The sequence below is a fragment of the Hirundo rustica genome, chromosome 24, assembly GCF_015227805.2.
Source record: "Hirundo rustica isolate bHirRus1 chromosome 24, bHirRus1.pri.v3, whole genome shotgun sequence".
NCBI lineage: Eukaryota > Metazoa > Chordata > Aves > Passeriformes > Hirundinidae > Hirundo > Hirundo rustica.
Genome location: NC_053473.1, coordinates 6,391,538 through 6,411,843, shown reverse-complemented (window position 1 = coordinate 6,411,843; position 20,306 = coordinate 6,391,538). Strand labels below are relative to the sequence as shown.

General features: G+C 46.7%; 1 protein-coding gene across 2 annotated transcripts; it reads left to right on the top strand.

Moving 5' to 3' along the window:
• Nucleotides 1-645: 645 nt before the first annotated feature.
• On the top strand, nt 646-18,355 carry MDM4 (MDM4 regulator of p53). Of its 2 annotated transcripts, none has more exons than XM_040085438.1 (11): nt 646-797; nt 4,763-4,868; nt 5,419-5,493; nt 6,700-6,833; nt 7,778-7,827; nt 12,115-12,176; nt 12,956-13,052; nt 14,047-14,207; nt 15,130-15,264; nt 15,750-15,830; nt 16,721-18,355. In XM_040085438.1, exons 2-11 carry the CDS (start codon nt 4,794-4,796, stop codon nt 17,264-17,266), a joined length of 1,416 nt encoding a protein of 471 aa, XP_039941372.1. In that variant the 5' UTR covers nt 646-797; nt 4,763-4,793; the 3' UTR covers nt 17,267-18,355. The 2 variants fall into 2 exon arrangements, with proteins under 2 accessions (XP_039941372.1, XP_039941371.1); XM_040085437.1 differs by having other exon boundaries at nt 12,046-12,176.
• Nucleotides 18,356-20,306: the final 1,951 nt, after the last annotated feature.

Below are 20,306 nucleotides of genomic sequence, written 5' to 3'. Positions count from 1 at the left end.
ATCCATGTGGCTATGCTAATATCCAGGTGGCTATTCTAATATCCAGGTGGATATTCCAGTGGATACCCTAATGTCCAGGAGATTATTAAAATGAAGCTAGCTCAGCTCTAGGACACAGGGACCTTGAATATTTAGCCGAGTCAGCGGTGCCTTCACAGACACACATCGACATTTTGAATTATTCCATCCTTAAGGCTCGATAATTCCAGAGTGTCCTTGAGTCAGGGATGTTTCTGCTGCCTGCTCCACTGAGATCTCCTTTCTTGCTGATTACACCTGAAAACATACAAAGATCTTGCACCAAAGAGCATCCTGACTTGAGATAATATTTTCTTTTTTATTATGCTTTTCATTAATATTTATCAGTAATTACTATTACTGATTTTTATTTATTAAAATGTCTTAAAATTATCTTGCATACAACATTACACTGCGCAAAAATCTATTACGTATGTGTTGTTATCTTATGTATTTATTAATATTATTTTAAAATATTCTTTTGAAGTAAAGTCCAAAGATATATATTTTTATTTAAAGTTTAAAATAATTTCTTCCTATTTTCCGCCCGGACGCATCTCCGGGATCCTCCCAGCCGCTGGGCGGTGTCCCACGGCCACGCCGGCGCCGCGTCCCTTCTGGCAGCACGCCCCCCGCTCCGCTCTCCCCGCCGCCATGTTGGCCGCCAGGGGAAGCGGCGCCCCGGACCCCGCTAAAATGGAGGCGCGGAGCCTTCGGGGGGTGTAGGGGCTCCTTCCCCTCCCCGACCCCCTTCCCGGAGCCCATGGAGCGGCTGTAGGGTGAGCGCGGCGCCGGGGGGAAGGCGGCGTGCCGGGGGGCGAAGGGCTGAGGGGGCGGTGAGGAGGAGGGGGGGGCAGGAGGCGGTGCCGGCGGGAGGGGCCTGGCCCGGCGGGAGCGGCCGTGGGCTTTTTAATCTCTTCCCAGGAAATTCTGGGGCGATTGGGATTGTCCCGCCTGGAGAAAGGGCAGCTTCGGGGTGGTTTAATCGTGGCCTGGGAGGAAGATGGGTGGGGGGATGTTTGCAAAGGCCTGGACCGACGGGAGAAGGGGCGATGGCTCCGGGCTGACGCGGGGCACGGGCGGGTGGGATTTGGGGAATAAATCCTTCCCTGCGAGCGTGGAGAGCGGCTGGGATGGAATTCCCAGGGAATCCGCGGCTGTTCCTGCCCTGGGAGTGCCCCAGGCCAGCTCGGAGCAGCGTGCGACTGTGGAAATTGTCCCTGCCCGTGGAATGGGATGAAGTTAAAGGCCTTTTCCAGCCCGAACCGCTCTGTAATTCCACCATTCCAGGATTTCACCCTCAGAGAACACGATCTGAGGAACTGATCCCACGAAACACGAGTTTTGTTCACAAAACCCCCGAGAAGAGCCGGGTTTGATTTTTTTCCCCTCTAAAAATAAAGCCCAAATCAGGAGGTTCAGGGTGGTGGAAGCGTTTCCTTATCCCAAGTTCCTGGAGGGATTTAGGGAGATTTGCAGAGCAGTTCGCTCTTTGTGACTTCAATTGATCACTTTTGGTTTTCCTCCCGCTTTCACAACATTTCGCAACCAAAGCAGAATTGCACAACTTTTTTTTTTTAAATTTGTTATCTTTTATTTACCCAAGGTTTGGGTTGCATTTTTAGGCTGATCTTTGGGGAGTATCCCCGAATTGCTGGCAGATGCACGTCGTGCCAGCCACAAAACCCATCTCAGGTACAAATCAGAATTTTAAAACTATATCTTTTTTATTTCATTAAAAGGGTTAAATTTGAGGCATGAAACCCCTCAGGGACTCTGATGAGGACAAACTTAATTATCAGTGACTTCATGATGACATCGGTACCTGTTTAAAGCCTCCCCCTTCGGGGCTGTTTTACCCAAAAATACCTAAAATCACAACTTGATTTTCAATATTTTCATCTGTTGGAAAGCTGGAAAAAAATTGCCTTCACCTGAACCCAACCTCTGCTGTGTTTTTGCTTTAAACGGAACTTAAAAATTCATTTTTTCCCCTTAAATTTAGACTTTAAAAACCCCAAGCTGAGCCTGAGCAAGTTTTACCTTGACTTTTCAGCCACTTGAGATTTTTAGCTTTTTGAAAAAAGAGAAGCTGCGGTTTCGTGGGGGTTTTTTGGTGTCTCAAAGAGGAATTTTTAGTCATAAAAGGGCCAGACGAGTCCTCCCCGTGGCGGGGGGTGAAATTTTGGAGTGGAAAATTTGCACAGCTCGTGACTCGGGTGTGATTCACGGTTTCCTCTCGAGATTTTTCCTCTGTCCCAGGGACGTTTTCAGCGCCTCAAATCCCCCCGGAGGTTCATTCCGGGCTGGGAAAGGTGAATTTAAATTTATCCCAAATTTCTGGGCTGGCCGAGGACGAAATTCCCCCGGTTTGGGGGGGTTTTTTTTGGATTTTTTTTTAAGGAATTCCCACCGCGTGGGAGCTTTTCGGGGGGGGGGGCTGTATCCCTAAATTTTGTGGTGTTTTCTGCCTGGAAATGTTGTAAAACTCGCGAACAAAACCGTAATTAACCCCGAGATTAATTGCTAGTGAAATACGAATATTAACGAGAACCAAGCTGCCAAAAAAAGAAAAAAAAAAAAAAAAGTCATTTATTTATCGGTAAAACCCGGAGGTTTTGAGTGATGAAATCAGCGCCGAAGAGGTTAAAAGTCATCTCCCTCAGGCAGAATCCCTTTCCAGGAAAGGGGAGGGAGAGGAAATCCAAATTTTTTCTCCTCTTTGAAGCTGATTTTCACCCAGCCCGGCCGTTATCGGCCGCTTTCGGTCCCTCCCTCGGGCGAGGTTTGAAAAAAGCGATTTTAGAAAAACTTCCGGAGCATCCTCGGAGCGTGGCAGAGCCTTCCCCGGGGCTTGTCCCGGGATAATAATCCCAGGATATTCCTGCCGGGCACAGAGATCGAGGTGGGTAAATCCGGCTCGTTTTAAGGATGGTGATGTTCAATTTTATTTTATTTTTTTTTTTTTCCCATCAGAAATCTGTTAAAATTTAGGGGAATATTAACCGGGGAAGGGATTGAAGCTGTTATAATTTGAATTATTAATTCGAAAGTTGAATATTTGGTGCGCTTGAATCAGCCCTTCCTTAAATATTTGGGGATGTTGGATTTTTGGGAATGGTTTTATTCCGTGGAATTTCCATTTCATTCCACAGAGATGCTGTAAAACCCCTCAGAACTCTCTCCTAAAATCCCCAAAAATCCTTTTTAACAGCTGGGGCAGGGATTGAAGTTCCCAGAGATCAGAATTGGTGCTAAAATTCAGATTTTGGTGCTGTTCTGAGCCTGTTTTGTCTGCAGCTGCATTCCTGAGGCAGGAAATTGATTATTTTCAAAATATTTATTTTAAACCCATCACGTGCCTCAAGCTCCCGGTAATTGCTGTGGGAATAAATCAATTTCTCCGGGAGAGTTCACTGAAAAACAATTCCCATGTTACTTGGAAAATTTTGAGGCTTTGCATTTTCAAATATCATTATTCTATTTATAATTAAATTTTAAAAATAAATTAAAATTTATTAGAATGTATTATTTAAAATAATGTTTAAAATCAAAATTTAATTACCGCACGGGTTAAAAATCCAGTGAAAACATCCCCAAAATTACAGCTCCCAGCCAAATCCAGGAGTAAATTTTGGGAATTCTTTTCCTGCTTTAGCCTGAATTTTTCCAAAAAAGCTTTTTCAGGGTTTATTTGCAACCAAATTCTTACAAAACCTGAGATGTTAATCTCAATTTCAGGTCTGGGGAGACACAAATTTTGACTCAAGGTCAAGACTTTGAGCCAGCTCAAGTTGCTTTTTTCCCACCATTTAATGTTCAATAATTCCTGGTTTTTTCCAAGTTTTCCAGCCCTTTTTAGGGAAGGATTTCAGTGGATTTGAGGAGTGGTTGCTGAGCTGATCTTTGTGGGCATTTTCAGTGAAAAATTCCAATTTTTCAGGATTTTTCCCTTGTGGCCCTTCCAGGAAAGTCTCTGGCGCCTGCTCATCCAGGAATGCTGTCAGAATTCCTTTATTCCCTGGATCCAGGCGGGATTTTTGGGAATTTTTTGAGACCTCAGGGAGGTGCTGGAATGGAGAGAATTCCATTGGGATGTGACTCAGCTCCTCCCTCCCCCTCTGAGTCAGGAATTCGCCCTCTGGAATGTTTTCCTGATGGAATCATGGAGATTCCCTGAATTCCCCACTGCTCTGGGGAGCCAGGGCCTGGAATTCCACAATTCCAGAGGATTCCTGGGATCACCCGGTGCCACCTTCTGTGTTCAGGGACAACTTCCAGCGTCCCAGTCCCAGGGAAGGATTCATTCCCAAAATCCCATCCAAAGCAGCGCATGGAATCCTGGAATGGTTTGGGATCATCCAATCCCCTGGGCTGGGATACCTCCCACTGGCCCAGGCTGCCTTTTTTTCCCTTTTTCCCCCCATTTTTCTTGGGATCAGCAATTCCAACCTAGAAATCTCTAGGGATCAGGAAATCCAGCCCAGCTTGGAATCGTGGAATGTTGGGGCTTGGAGGAATTTGGGCTCAGGAAACCCAGCCCAGGCATTTCCCAGGTGCCACCTCCACAGGGAATTTCGAGCCCTGCCAGGGATAACAGCCCTGCTCTGCCCGGCTCTTTCCAGGAGAATTTTTTCCCGTTGTTTTTTCCCAGCCCCTCTGGAGCAGCACAAAGCGGGAAGGGCCCGGGCCAGGATTAAAAATGGGATTTTAGGGCCGATTTTAATCCCAAATCCATTCCCAGGTCGGTGCTTGAGCAGCTCCTCACTGCCAGGATGAGCTTCCCAAATTCCACCCAGCATCCAGGAGCCGGGAATTCCTGCAGGATCACTCTTGGACAAGCCAATCAGGTAATTAGCAGCTAATTATCAGCGAATTCCCACCTCAGAGCAGCGAGATTTTATTAAATCCAAAATATATTTAAATCCGGAGAATTTATCCTAAAAAAATTGGGATTTATCCCAAGGAATTTGTTCTCTTTCACATCCATGATTCAGGAATATTTTCAAGGGGAAAAATCTATTTAAAAGGACATAAAATATCCATATAAATATGGATAAATATCCTTTAAAAAATGGAACTATGGATATTTTTCTGCTGCTTCTTCCCCTGCTATTTTACTTAAAATAGCGGGAAAATACTGATTTTGTCAACACGCTGGGAAAAGTGGGAAGAACGCTTCCACTGGGAATGGGATGTTGGAAAACATCTATCCTGAAAAACAATTTGGATTTTGCTTGGAAAATTTTGAGGCTTTGCATTTTCCAAGCAGCCCCATCCAAGTGGGGAGGGACCAAACCCAAATTCCTTGGATTATTTTTTTTTTTTTTGGTGTGGGTTGTTGGGGATTACTCCGGGGTGGATTCCCGGAGTCCCAGCGAAGCCTGCTGTGTTTTCCAGGTGATTCCCAAAGTTCCCCTGCTGAGGATCCTGCAGGCTGCGGGCGCCCAGGGCGACACCTTCACGCTCAAAGAGGTGGGAGAGCGTTCCTGGGGCCACCCCGGCCTTCTCGGGGAGCCGGGGAGGGATTCATCCCGTGGCTCTCACGCCCTGTGTTTCAGCCCTGACCCGGAAAATATTCCCGTTCCGCCTGGGGGGCACCTTGGGGACACTTCAGGGACACTGCAGGGTCACTGGGATAGTCCCATTTTAAACTGGGAAAAATGCTCTTTTGAACTAGGAATAATGGAGTTTGAACTGGTGATAATGCAGTTTGAACTGGAATAACTCCATACTGAACTGGGAATAACCCCGTTTGAACTGGGAATAATGCAGGTTGAACTGGGAATAATGGAGTTTGAACTGGTGATAATGCAGTTTGAACTGGGAATAACCCTATTTGAACTGGGAATAATGCAGGTTGAACTGGGAATAATGCAATTTTATCTGGGGTAGCCCCATTTGAACTGGGAACAATGGAGTTTGAACTGGGAATAATGGAGTTTGAACTGGGAATAATGCAATTTTATCTGGGGTAGCCCCATTTGAACTGGGAACAATGGAGTTTGAACTGGGATAACCCCATACTGAACTGGGAATAATGCAGTTTGAACTGGAATAACTCCATATTGAACTGGGAATAATGGAGTTTGAACTGGGAATAATGCAGTTTGATCTGGGAACAATGCAATTTGAACTGGGAATAATGGAGTTTGAACTGGGAATAATGGAGTTTGAACTGGGATAACCCCATACTGAACTGGGAATGATGCAGTTTGAACTGGAATAACTCCATATTGAACTGGGAATAACCCCGTTTGAACTGGGAATAACCCCGTTTGAACTGGGAATAATGCAGTTTGAACTGGGAATAATGGAGTTTGAACTGGGAATAATGGAGTTTGAACTGGGATAACCCCATACTGAACTGGGAATGATGCAGTTTGAACTGGAATAACTCCATATTGAACTGGGAATAACCCCGTTTGAGCTGGGAATAATGCAGTTTGAACTGGGATAGCCCCGTTTGAACTGGGAATAATGGAATTTGAACTGGGGATAACCCCATCTGAACCAGGACTTCTCCGTCCTCCACCTCAACCCCTCTCCTCACCGCCCCCAAGCCCTCTGCTCCAACGCCCCCAGAATCGCCTCAGATCCCGGTGGCGGCGGCAGGACATCCCAAATCCCGCGGGGCTGTTCCCGGGGCCCGGGGGCTGAGGCCGTGTGCGGTCCCCGCAGGTGATGCATTTCCTGGGCCAGTACATCATGGGCCGGCAGCTCTACGACAAGAGGCAGCAGCACCTGGTGCACTGCGGGGGAGATGAGCTGGGAGAGCTGCTGGGGCTGCAGAGCTTCTCTGTCAAGGATCCCAGGTGAGGGGGAAAATTCCCGGTTTTATCTGGAAAAGCCGCGGGTGGGGCTGCTGGGGTGAAGGAGCGGCTCTGTGGGGTTTGGGTTTGTGTTTTCTCAAGGTCCTGGGGGTGAATTTCAGGAAAAATCCAGAGTTTTGAGGGGAGTGCTGTAGTGAGGGATTTAAAAAATGCTAATTGTGGGGGTTTTTGGGGGGTTTTCTAGGGGAAAATTCACTGTGGGTTTGGAGTCTGTCTAGGAGAAACCTTCAGTGTGTTTTAGGGTCCCTCCAGGAAAATCTTCAGTGATTTTTGAGATCTCTGTAGGAAAAAAATTGACTGGTTTTTGAGAAGAAAAACCTCTGTGATTTCTGGGACCTCTAGGGAAATCAATTCCCTAATAATTTTTATAAATAAATTTATAAAATAATAAATGGGTTTGTGGTTTCTGGGCTCTCTCTGGCAACTCCAAGGGGATTTTGACTGTCAGCCCCCACAGCCCTCTAGAAAAAAAAAAAAATCCCTGTTTGTTCTGGGGTTTCTCTAGGGAAAAACCCTCATTGTGTTTTAGGGTCCCTCTAGGAAAACCCTCAGTGGTTTATCACTGTGATGTTTAGGATCTCCAGGAAAAATCCCACCTCAGTGGTTTCTGGAGACTCTCTAGTAAAAAACAAACAAACAAACAAAAACACACACACACACAAAAAAACCCACAAAACCAACAAAACAAAACAAAAAACCAAAACAAAACCAAAACCTTTTTTTTTTTGAAGTCTCTCTAGAAGAAAAACCCCTCAGTTTTATAACCATACATTATAAATACATTTATATAATATATGGTATATAATATGAATAAAGCTATATAAGATCACGCCTAAATAAAACTATAAATAACTTTTATAAATGCATTAATTAAAAGCTGAACCTGTGGTTCCTGGGCCCCCTAAAGGGTTTTTGCTGTCCCACAGCCCCGTGTACGAGATGCTGAAGAGGAACCTGAGCCCTGCTGCCCTCCCAGGTAGGTTGCTCCTGTTCCATAAACGTTCCCTGCCCTGGTGAGTACCCAAACGCAGGAGCTGTGGCTGCAGGAGGAATAAACTTCTCTCAGGAGCTTTCCCAAGCAAATCTCTCGGAGTTTGTGTCTTTTCTGTGTGCCAGGAGCTGTTTGAGTGGTGCCAAAAATCCCCAGATTCGGGCCAAGCCCCAACCCTGAACTGTCCCACCCTGGATTGAAACCCATCTTCCATCAATCCAGATCGAGCTCGGTTGATTTCTCCAGGTTTTTTGCAGCTTCAGAGCTGGAAATCCTCGCTCTCACCTAGTTTTATAATTTGATCATCTCTAAAAGTGCTGAAATTCCTGCAAGGCTTTAGTCTGGAACCTTGCAGCTTCCCCAGCTCATGGGAGGGCTCAAATCAAAGTGAGAAGCCATTAATCGCTCATTAACCTGAGCTGGGGTGGCTTCCTTGAAACCAGTTCCTGTTGGAGGGCTGGGAAAAATAAACTCCACTGGCAGAGCTGTGGGCTTGTGTGCCACATTTCCCGTTTTTTTAACAGCTAAAAGGGATTTGATCCACAGCTGTGGGGTTGTGTGCCACATTTCCCGTTTTTTAAACAGCTAAAAGGGATTGGTTCCACAGCTGTGGGCTTGTGTGCCACATTTCCCGTTTTTTAAACGGCTAAAAGGGATTTATTCCACAGCTGTGGGCTTGTGTGCCACATTTCCCGTTTTTTAAACAGCTAAAAGGGATTTGATCCACAGCTGTGGGCTTGTGTGCCACATTTCCCGTTTTTTAAACAGCTAAAAGGGATTGGTTCCACAGCTGTGGGCTTGTGTGCCATATTTCCCGTTTTTTAAACAGCTAAAAGGGATTGGTTCCACAGCTGTGGGCTTGTGTGCCATATTTCCCGTTTTTTAAACAGCTAAAAGGGATTTGTTCCACAGCTGTGGGGTTGTGTGCCACATTTCCCGTTTTTTAAACAGCTAAAAGGGATTGGTTCCACAGCTGTGGGCTTGTGTGCCACATTTCCCGTTTTTTAAACGGCTAAAAGGGATTTATTCCACAGCTGTGGGCTTGTGTGCCACATTTCCCGTTTTTTAAACAGCTAAAAGGGATTGGTTCCACAGCTGTGGGCTTGTGTGCCACATTTCCCGTTTTTTAAACAGCTAAAAGGGATTTATTCCACAGCTGTGGGATTCTGTGTAAGATTTCCCATTTTTTAAAACAGATAAAATGGATCTATTCCACAGCTGTGGAATTTTATGTAAAATTTCCCACTTTTTTTTTAAGCAGATTAAGTGGATTTAAACCTTTAGGAGGGCTCAGGCACGTGTGGAGAAATTCAATTGAAATTTCAAAACGTGGCCCTAAAGAGTTCAGTTTTCTGCCTTGGATTTTTTTCACAGAAGATTCTTTCCAAGAATATTCGGATTTATTTTCTAGAGGAATCTTCTGAATTCCATTTGGACTCTTTAGCTGTAGGACGATTGTGTGAGTGCTGCTGTTCCCTCTTCCCAAACAGAGCTGTGTGCGTGGAGAGCTGAGCATTCCCAGGCAAAGAAACTCTGCTGCCTTCTCCTTGGAACGTGGCTGCTCCTGCGCCAGCCCCGGCCTCTCTTTGAGCCTGGCCCAGGAAAAGCTGTTCCTAGGCCTGAGTTAGACCTGGCTGTGTGTGAATGTGACCCAAACCAGCCCAGCTTGGCAGACCAGACCTTGGAGTGCGCAGGGAGTGTTTTCCTTCCTTCCCTCTTCCAGCTGTTTTCCTTCCCTCTTCCAGCTGTTTTCCTCCAGCTGTTTTCCTCCCTCTCCCAGCTGTTTTCCTTCCCTTTCCCATCTGTTTCCTTCAGCCCAGCACAGGAATGGCTGGATTTAGCTAATTTTTCCCCCCCCGTTGTCTAATTTTTCCCTTCCTGCCTAATTTTCCCCCTTCCTTGACCAATTTCCCCCCTTTCTTATCCAGTTTTCCCCCCTTTTCTAATTTTCCCCCTTTCCTTGTCTAATTTTTGTCTCTTCCTTGTCTAATTTCCCCCTTTCTTGTTTAATTCCCCCCTTCCTGCCTAATTTTTCCCCTCTTCTTCCCTAATTTTCCTCCTTGTCTAATCCCCCTTTTCCTTCCTAATTCCCCCCCTTTTCCTTCCTAATTCCCCCCCTTTTCCTTCCTAATTCCCCCCCTTTTCCTTCCTAATTTCCCCCCTTTTCCTTCCTAATTTCCCCCCTTTTCTTTCCTAATTTCCCCCCTTTTCTTTCCTAATTCCCCCCCTTTTCCTTCCTAATTCCCCCCCTTTTCCTTCCTAATTCCCCCCCTTTTCCTTCCTAATTTCCCCCCTTTTCCTTCCTAATTCCCCCCTTTTCCTTCCTAATTTCCCCCCTTTTCCAGTTTTTCTCCCCCTTCCTTGCCCACTTTTCCCAAGTCTTCCTCCCAGCAGCTGCATTTAGGAATCCCTCACCTCCAGGCTGGTTTTTATGGAATTCACCAGCTCCAGAGGGAAACCCTCCAGCCCCTGGAGTCTTTTCTCGCCCTGAAACTCAGATTTGGGAAGGATGAGTCTCCCTGTTTCCCCTCAGGGATTGAAAAGCCAGCAGCTGGGAGGTGACGAGAGCAGGGAGGAAAAGCAGGGATTTGTGACGGATCCCTGCCGTCCTCGATCCTGGGTTTTGCTCCATTTAAATTCAGGTGGAATTTTCTGCCGCTTCTCGGATTTTCCCCGTCCGTGTGTGATTCCTGCTGGGAATCAGCCTCATCCAGAAGGGAATTTTCCTCCTAAATGGAGAGGGAGCAGGCAGGAGCCAGCCTGGCGTCCTTTGTTCCCTCTGGTCAGAGCCAGACTCAGAAAGATCCCTGCTAATTGGATTCTTCTTAATTTAGCTTGGCCTTTTAATTAACTCCTGGGAGCAGCAGCATCAGCTGGATCCAGCGGTGTCCAGCGCTGTGCGTGGAATTTTCCCTTCTTTTCTCTTCATTCCTCGTGCCCAAACCCTTCAGGAAGAGCAGGAATCCTCAGGAATTCCAAAAGAATGAGCCCTGTTCACCTTCCAGGTGGGATTCCCTCTGGAACCCTGATGTTTGAGGAATGGGTTTGCAGTCGTTCCCAGAAAACCACGCAGGGAACGGAACAAAAATGGGAATTGTTTTTTTTTTTTTGGTGGATCTGTCATATTTTGACATTTCCCCCATGAGGATTTCTTGCTGGGTCACTCATGGTGATTCCAGATGTTTTGGGAGCAATTTTCCTGGTTTTCCACTTTTTATTCTCTCGTATCAAGGAACCTCAGTTGGAGAAGCAGCTCTTTGCAAAATGTGGGAATTCCCTGGATGTACAAACCAGCCTTGGCTGTGCCTTGGAGGCTCCAGGGAAAATGAGGAAAATCCAACACCGCCGTGGTGGTTTTTAGGCAACCCCAGGAGCAATTCCAAATCCAGGAGTAACAGATCCACAGACACTCAGATTAACCAGGAATTCTTGTGGCAAAGCCCTGGAGCTTGGGATGGCTGCAGGAAAAAGAATCATTTTTCCCTTTGGGAATAGTATTCCGAATTTGGAATAAATGTAGGGAGCAGAATCATTTTTCCCTTTGGGAAGACTATTCCGAATTTGGAATAAATGTAGGAAACAGAATAATTTTTCCCTTTGGGAAGAATATTCTGAATTTGGAATAAATCTAGGGAACAGAATCATTTTTCCCTTTGGGAAGAGTATTCTGAATTTGGGATGAACATAGCAAAAAGAATAATTTTTCCCTTTGGGAAGAATTGGCTGCAGCAAACAGAATCATTTTTCCCTCTGGGAAGAATATTCTGAATTTGGGGTGGCCGTAGCAAACAGAATCATTTTTCCCTTTGGGAGGAATACTCTGAATTTGGGATGAACATAGCAAAAAGAATAATTTTTCCCTTTGGGAAGAATTGGCTGCAGCAAACAGAATCATTTTTCCCTCTGGGAAGAATATTCTGAATTTGGAATAAATGTAGAGAGCAGAGTCATTTTTCCCTCTGGGAAGAATATTCTGAATTTGGAATAAATGTAGAGAGCAGAGTCATTTTTCCCTCTGGGAAGAATATTCTGAATTTGGAATAAATGTAGAGAACAGAGTCATTTGTCCCTCTGGGAGGAACATCCTGACCTCTCCCCCAGCTGCTCCTGCCCGCTCCCATCCGTCCTTCCCAGGACGCCGGGTCTCTCCTCGGGGCCATTCCCGAGCTCTGCCAAGCCCGGCTGGTTGGTTGCTTGCCGCAGGCCCTGTGTGCTGTGAGAGTGGGGATTTCCCGGGAAGGATTTTCCTTGTGTTTTACCTGCCATCTGCAGATGCTGCACAGACTCTCCCAAAGGAGCAGAGCGTCGCTAAGCCCAGCCCAGACCAGCTGCAGGTAAACCCCACCGCCCGGTGGGTTCTTTTCTTGTACAGAGTCGCCCCTTCTCTGTACCTCTGCATGGTGGACTGCCAGAACTTTTTAATTTTTATTTTTGTTGTTGGTTTTGTTTTGTTTTGTTTTGTTTTGCTGCTCCTCACCTTCCCGGAGAGAAAAAAAAAAAAAAAAATAAAATAACAATAAAAAAAATAAATTCCTCCCCCCTAAAAATTAACAAAGTTCTCGGAGTCCACAGAGCAGGGACAGAGCCACCCTTCTCTGTTCTCCTGGTGACAGAGTGCCAGTCTCTGAGCGCGTTTCTCTGGGGTGCAGCACTTCCAGCCCTCAGCTTCTCCAGCCCTGTGCTCCTGCTTTTTGTCTTTTTATCCCATTTTTTTTCCTCACGGTAGGAATTGCCAGATAACTCACCGTGCCTAGTTAGGATTTGTTTCCAGCGGAGGTGAAAACTGAGGAAAAATCTTGGCTCTTCCGAAGTTTTTCCAGGTGTGGTTTGGGGTGTGAGGGCTGGGAGGTGCCAGGGAGTCACAAAGTCACTTTGCTGCAGGAAAAACGCCAACTTTGGGATTTTTTTTTGCCACGCTGAAGATTTTTCCTTGGTTCTTTGTGCTGATTCCAGAGGCTTTAAAGAGAAATAGTTCGTAGCTTTTATTCCGATTTATTTCCTCTTCCTACCTGCTTGCTCTCGTCCTGCAGCTGGTGCCTGGGGATGGAAGTGCTGCATCCCCTTGTCCCTGCAAGCTCTGCTGGGCTGATTCCTGCGTTTTTCCTTCCTGCAGCTCAGCCAGGAGGAGGGATCTGACTCGGGGATCCTGGAGGGTGGCAGCAAAACCTCTGCTCCGGCGACCTCAGAGCCCGGCCGTGACACTTGCGAAGGTGGGACACAAATTCCTGCATGGTCACAGCATTTCCAAACCTGTGTGGGACACACAGCGGCAAAATGCCGGAGGAGGGACTTGGGAGCCTCAAAAAAAATCCCCTGGTCTGGAACAGAACCCTTAAAAATCTTGGTGCTAAGGGCTGGGAAATTCAAAATTCACCGCAGGTATTTTCGTATTTTCTGGCTCGTAAACAAATGCTCTGAGTGCAGTGGCAGGTTAAGCCCCAAAATCCCATCTCTCATTGAACGATGCCATGGAAAAAACCCTTCCAGACCTTGCTGGAGGGTGTTTGAGATGCTGGAATTGTCCTGGGATCCATCCCAAGGGAGGCTCCTGAGCGCACGGAACCCAGCCTGGGCTGGCTGCAGTCGTTCCCTGCAAGCCCAGCAGGGAATTGAACTAAAATTGGGATTTTTTTTTTTTTTTTTGGTGGATCTGTCATATTTTGACATTTTCCCCCCATGGGAATTTTTTGTTGGGTCTCTCGTGGAGATTTCAGGTGTTTTGGGGAGCAATTTTCCCATTTTTCCGCTTTTTATTCTCCTGTATCGTTGAACCTCAGTTGGAGGAGCAGCTCGAGTGGGAGAGCTGGGAATTCCCTGGATTTCCAAACCAGCCTTGGAGACTGCAGCGAGGGAGATCCACGGAGATCCCGAGTGCTCAGCTTGGGAGCACGGGGGATGGATCCCCGTTTCCTGGGGGAATTCTGAATTCTGAATTCCAGCCTGTTCCTTTTTGCAGTTTGAATCACTGAGAAATCCGCTCAAACACTGTTTGTGTTTGTGTGCTGGAAGTTTCACTTAAACCCAGCCTGTCCCAGTACGGGGGCACTGGGAGCACTGGGATGTTCCCTGACCTGTGCAGGGAATTTTTGCCATTCCAAACCCCAGAGCTCTCAGCCTGATGCAAGAAATCAAAAAAATAAATCAGATTTGAGCCCAGTTTTTTTTCTCTTACCCAATGACTTGGACTCTGCTTGGCTCTTCCAGACAAAGACTTGATAGAAAACCTCTCCAAAAGCAAAAAGCCCAAGCTGGATCTGGTTTTTGAGGAATGGGATGTGGCCGGGCTGCCCTGGTGGTTTTTAGGGAACCTCAGAAGCAATTACAAATCCAGGAGTAACGGATCCACGGATATTCAGACTAACCAGGTGTGTAACCGCTTCAAAAAGGGCCTCGTGTCCCCTTCCTCCCCTCTTCTGGCTTCCAAGGAAATCAAATATTCCGGTTTTTTCCTCTCTTTCCACGTCCCACTCCAGGATTTTCAGTTTTTTTCCCGGTGTGGGCCTGTCCCAGCCATTCCCATCGGGTGGTTGGTGACTTGGAGAGGTTTTAAATCCACCAAACTCTTCCCTCAGAGGTGCCTGGATTTCAGGATGGGATTTTTTTATTTTATTTTTTTTAAATTGGGATGAGCATTGTGTGCTGGTGGCCAAGCTGCAGGGATGTGGAAGTTGGGGAAAAAAGGGGAGGAAATTGAGGTGGAAATTGGGAAAAGGGGGAACTTGTGTGGTGAAAATTGGGAAAAGGAGGAACTTGTGAGGTAAAAATTGGGAAAATGGAAACTTGTGTGGTGAAAATTGGGAAAAGGGGGAACTTGTGAAAATTGGGAAAAGGAGGAACTTGTGTGGTGAAAATTGGGAACAACTGAGTCAGTGAGGGGGAAATTGGGAAAAGGGGGATCTTGTGAGGTAAAAATTGGGAAAAGGGGGATCTTGTGAAGTAAAAAATGGGAAAAGGGGGATCTTGTGAGGTAAAAATTGGGGAAAGGGGGATCTTGTGAGGGGGAAATTGGGAAAAACTGAGTCAGTGAGGGGGAAATTGGGAAAAGGAGGAACTTGTGAGGTAAAAATTGGGAAAAGGAGGAATTTATGAGGGGGAAATTTGAAAAAAGGGAACCTATGAGGTGATAATTTCAGAAATGGAAGGCTGTGAGTTGGAATCTGGGGAAGGTGTGAGGGAGAGTTCCCAGTCTGAGGGCAGTGAGGTGCCCAGGGCTTTGGAGAGGAGAAGGGGCCCGTGCTGGGCCTGGAGCTGCTCCTGAGGGGCTTTCCCTGGATGTTTTCCCCTCAGGACGTTGACACTGCCATAGTTTCTGACACCACCGATGACCTGTGGTTCCTGCACGAGGGCTCCCTGGAGCAGGGCAGTGCTGGGCACAGGACGGAGGTGCTGGACTCGGAGGAGCTCACGGCAGGTGACACCAAGGTACCTTAACCGAATTCATCCCGCGCTGCTCCGCTGCCTTGGAAAAGCCGGATCTGTTCCCATCCCGAGGCTAAATCCTCGTTAGCAGAAGGTTGTCGCCATTCCTCACGTGTTTGGTGGTTTTCCTGCTTGGGTTTTGGTTTAAATTCGTATTTTTCAAGGCATAAAATCGATTTAAAACGAGTTAAACTTCTCACAGCAGCTTAAGTGGGTTTCTGTCCAATAGCTGCAGGAGTTAATAGATCAAAATCATGGAATTAAGCTTGGAAAAGGCTTTTAAAGATCGAGTCCAGCTAAAGACTCAAAGAGGAAAATCTAATCAAGGTAAACCAGCGAAACAAGCGCTGCAAAAACGGCTTTTTATTCACTTTTAGGGGAGATTTAATGAGCAGGGGACGATACAATCCTTTCATTGGGGATAAATGTGCTAAACAGGGAATATTCCAACATTCCCGGCCTCTGACTGTGCTCTCCTGGAATTCCAGGTGCCTGAGGATGTGTGCTTGGAGGAGCTGGAGGATTCCCAGCGTCTGAGCGACGACACGGACACAGAGGCTGCTTCTGAGGTGGGAATTCCTTGGGATCAGCACTACCTGGGGCTGATTTTGAGGTGGGAGAAGCTGACTTCCCGTGTGGGTTTAAAGAAAAAAAAAAAAAAAGTGCCTGGGTGAAGTTTTATTGATACCCAGGTACGGTTTAATGAGGTTTTAATGAGGTTTTAATGAGGTTTTAATAAGGTTTTAATGAGGTTTTAATAAGGTTTTAATGAGGTTTTAATAAGGTTTTAATTCCATGCGGTCCTCTGGATGGAAATCTGGAGGATTATCCTTAGAAGGAACCTGGAAATGCTAAGTAGCACTTTGTAATTGCTAAAAAAACCCCTCAGAATTTTAATAATTGCAACAGAATTTTAATGGTTTTAGCAGAATTTTAATGGTTTTAGCAGAATTTTCCAGCCTGGAATAAATGGGGGGATGTTCCTGGCTTTGGACTGCTGAGTCCTGGCTTTGCACTTGGGCTGCTCCTGCCCTTTTCTGTGAGATAATTAATTAATCAATCCATTAATTGTGCAGGTTCAGCAGCTGGTAAGTGATGGATGAGCCTGGAAAACAAATTCCAGGAGCTCTCCCCTTGAGTTTTGGGCAAAAGATTTTTAAAATTCTCTCGAAATTAAATAAAAATAAACTGCCCCAGCTTGGATTCTTCCAGAGGGCTGGGAGAGTGGAAGGAGAGGAATTCATGAGGGAGAAATCTGGGATGAATCAGTCCCAAGCCACAAAATGTTGATTTTTCCAGCTTCTAAATCACTCATAAATCAATTTATTTTATTTTTTTTAAACGAGGTTTCCTTGCTGCATTTCCCCAGGCGGCTAAAACGAGGAATACCTAAAAATAAATCGAAAAAAATATATTTTTTTGGCTGGATTTTTTTTTTTTTTTGCCTTAAACCCCTCAGGATTGCTGGCAATGCTCCAAGTGCAGGAAGTTCAATTCCCCGGGGAAGAGGTACTGCTACCGCTGCTGGGCCCTGCGCAAGGACTGGTACCGGGACTGCCCCAGGCTGCCCCATTCCCTGTCCCTCTCCGACATCGCTTCCGTGGAAAAGCGGGAGCAGGACGAGGGGATGGACGTCCCGGACTGCCGGAGGACGATCTCAGCCCCGGCCGGCCAACCCAAACACCTTTTCCTGGCGGAATCCCGCCTGGATCCCGGCGGCTCCGTCCAGTCCCTGGACCTGGCGCGGGGCGGGAAGAAGCGGGATTGCGCCGAGCTGAGGAAGGAGGAGGAGGAGGAGGAGGTGGAGTCTTTGGAGAGCATCAGAACCGTGCTGAGCCCCTGCTTCCTGTGCCAGCAGAGGCCTCGGGACGGGAACATCGTGCACGGGAGGACTGCTCACCTGGTGGCCTGCTTCAGGTGTGCCAGGATGCTGAAGAGGAAGAGAGCGCCGTGCCCCGTGTGCAGGAAGGAGATCAAGATGGTCATCAGGATCTTCATGTGCTAGGGAGGCCCTCTGCTCCTAAAGCGACCCCAAAAAGAGGAGTTTTGCACTCAAATCCCAATTCCAGCGTGTGCAGGAAGGAGATCAGGGTGATCATCAGGATCTTCATGTGCTAGGGAGGCCTTCTGCTCCTAAAGTGACCCCAAAAAGAGGAGTTTTGCACTCAAACCCCCACTACGGTATGTGCAGGAAGGAGAGTCATCAGGATCCTCCTAAAGCAACCCCAAAAAGAGGATTTTTGCACTCAAATCCCAATTCCAGCGTGTGCAGGAAGGAGATCAGGGTGATCATCAGGATCTTCATGTGCTAGGGAGGCCTTCTGCTCCTAAAGCAACCCCCAAAAGAGGATTTTTGCACTCAAATCCCAATTTCAGCGTGTGCAGGAAGGAGATCAGGGTGATCATCGGGATCCTCACAGCGTAGCACGACCTATTACTAAGATAACCCCTAAAAATAGGGTTTTTTGCACAAAAACCCCAGTTCCAGGGCTTGGTCTGCAGGACCGAGATGATCATCAGGATCTTTATGGGGCAGCAGGGCTCTTTGTTCCTAGAGTAATCCCCAAAAATGAGGATTTTTTTGCACTCAAACCCAAATTCCAGAGCTGAGCCAGTGAAACCAAAGAAAACCAAGATTTAAATCCCACCAGGAATCCTCTGCACCATCCACTTTTCCATGGGAATCGCCTCGAGATCAAAATCTCAGCTTGGAAGTTTTCCCGATTTCCCGACTTCAGCCCGGTTTTATTCCTTGGGCTTCTTCGTCCTGACCAAGAACAGAAGATTTGGGTAGAGTTGTGACTTTCGGAATTTATTTTATTTTTTTTCCACATAAATCTTGACTTGTGCAATTCCTTTGGAGCTGAGGGATAAAAGTACGAATAAATATTTATGGTGGGAGGGCGGGGGATTTGTTTTGGAGAGAAGAAAAAGAACTTTATTCCTGGGGTTTTTTATTGTTTAAAGTCGGCAGGGTGAAGAATTCCTTTCTCCCAGATGGGAAATAAATCCATGTTTTTAATCCACGCCTCTCAGGTCACGAATCAGACGGAAAAATAATAATAATGTTATATTTTGCTTTCTTTTCGGGCTCTTCAATTTCTATTTATTTTTTTGTATATTTTAATCTGTTCGGTGTCACCTGCGTCCAGCAGGATTCAATTCCAGCAGCTTTGGGCTATTTTGGGATGTTCCACCTGCCCTCACCTGTCCTTCAGGATAAAAAAATCCTCATGAAATAATTCCTTTAAAGCCCCATTTTCACCCTTTCCAGGCACAATTTTCCCTTTTCCAGGCAGATTTTTCCTTCTTTTGGGATTTTTTCCCCCTTTCCAGGCAGATTTTTCCTTCTTTTGGGATTTTTTCCCCCTTTCCAGGCAGGTTTTTCTCCCTTTCTAGGAAAAGAATTTCCCCATTCCAGGCAGATTTTCCCCCTTCCAATGTCTGCAAAATCCCTCAGGAACGGCAGCAGCAAAGCCTCTGGATTTGGACCTTTGTTCTCCAGCCCGTTCCCAATCCCATCTCCTCTGACATTCCCGTCCCTGTGACGGTTCCTAGCGGGGTTTTTTCCCTTTTCCAGCTGTTTTTTGGGATCGGCGCTCCTGGAGAAGGCGGAGCTCGCTAGAGGGCCCCCGCGCCGGGCTCCTGCCGCTCTCCCTCCTTCCAGGATCCGCGTTCCCGCCTGGAAAAGGGCTCAGTCCCGTGGCTGGGGTTGGTTTTTCCTGATTTCCCAAACCCACAAATCCAGGTTTTCCCCCCCGTCCCAATTCCCAGCGATGCCCCTTGGACCCCTCCCAACATTCCCAGGTTTTTTCCTTGTTTTTTTGGTTTTTTGGTTTTTTTACACCAACTCACGGCTTCCTCCCTTCTTTTCTTCCTGTTTTTCCCTTTTTGTTGTTGTTGTTGTTTTTTGTTTTACCCTTTATCTACAAAAATTCTGGGATCCAGGATCAGATTCCCACAGGGAAGTGTCACCATCCCCATCTCCCGTTCTTTTATCCCAGATCCCTTCCTGATTTCCGGGTGGCAGCAGTGACAGGGGGTGACGCTTGGTTTGATGATCCCAACGCTCCAAAAAAAACCCCAAAAAAGAAACCCCGAACCCCACACAGATCCCAAAGGAAAAACAAAAACTTTTTTTTTTTTTTTTTAGCCTTTTTTTAGGTTTTTTCCTTGTATTTCCAAAGCAGGGATTGTCCAGCGAGGGAGGTGACACTGGGGACGCTTCGATGATCCCAACGCTCCAAAAAAAAAACCCAGAAAAGAAACCCCAGACCCCACACAGATCCCAAAGGAAAAAAAACCTTTTTTTTTTTTTTCTTTTTTTAGGCTTTTTTTAGGTTTTTTTCTTGTATTTCCAAAGCAGGGATTGTCCAGCGAGGGAGGTGACACTGGGGACGCTTCGATGATCCCAACACTCCAAAAAAAACCCAAACCCAAAAAAGAAACCCCAGACCCCACACAGATCCCAAAGGAAAAAACCCCCCCTTTTTTTTTTCTTTTTTTTAGCCTTTTTTAAGGTTTTTTCCTTGTATTTCCAAAGCAGGGATTGTCCAGCGAGGGAGGTGACACTGGGGACGCTTCGATGATCCCAATGCTCCAAAAAAAAAACCAAACCCAAAAAAGAAACCCCAGACCCCACACAGATCCCAAAGGAAAAAAAACCCATTTTTGGGGGGATTTTTTTGTATTTCCAAAGCAGGGGCTGTCCAGCGAGGAGGTGACACTGGGGACACCTCTGGGGTGTCCCTGGTGCCGGGGGGACGCAGCTTTGGGACTCCGGGATTCCACGTTATGGCTCTTCCCCCACTCGGGGCGTCGTCCCCTCCCGTCTCCCCAGCGGGGATTTTTGGGATCCGCGGTGCCAAATCCATCCCCTCCACGCCGATCCAACACCACCAGAGGCTCCTCTCCCCTGGATCCGGCGGCTCCTCAAGGTCACATCCACAAAATCCCATTTTTTTTTTTCCCCACCATCCATCTTTTTTTTGGTAAAAAACCCTTTCCCCCCCACCTCCCCACCCACCCCAAAATCCCTCTGAACC

Coding starts and splice junctions, on each gene's coding strand:
- MDM4 (XM_040085437.1), top strand. CDS start 4,794: ATGAGCTTCCCAAATTCCACCCAGCATCCAGGAGCCGGGAATTCCTGC. Junction 5,494..6,699: donor ACACCTTCACGCTCAAAGAG/GTGGGAGAGCGT, acceptor CGGTCCCCGCAG/GTGATGCATTTCCTGGGCCA. Junction 13,053..14,046: donor CGGCCGTGACACTTGCGAAG/GTGGGACACAAA, acceptor TGGCTCTTCCAG/ACAAAGACTTGATAGAAAAC.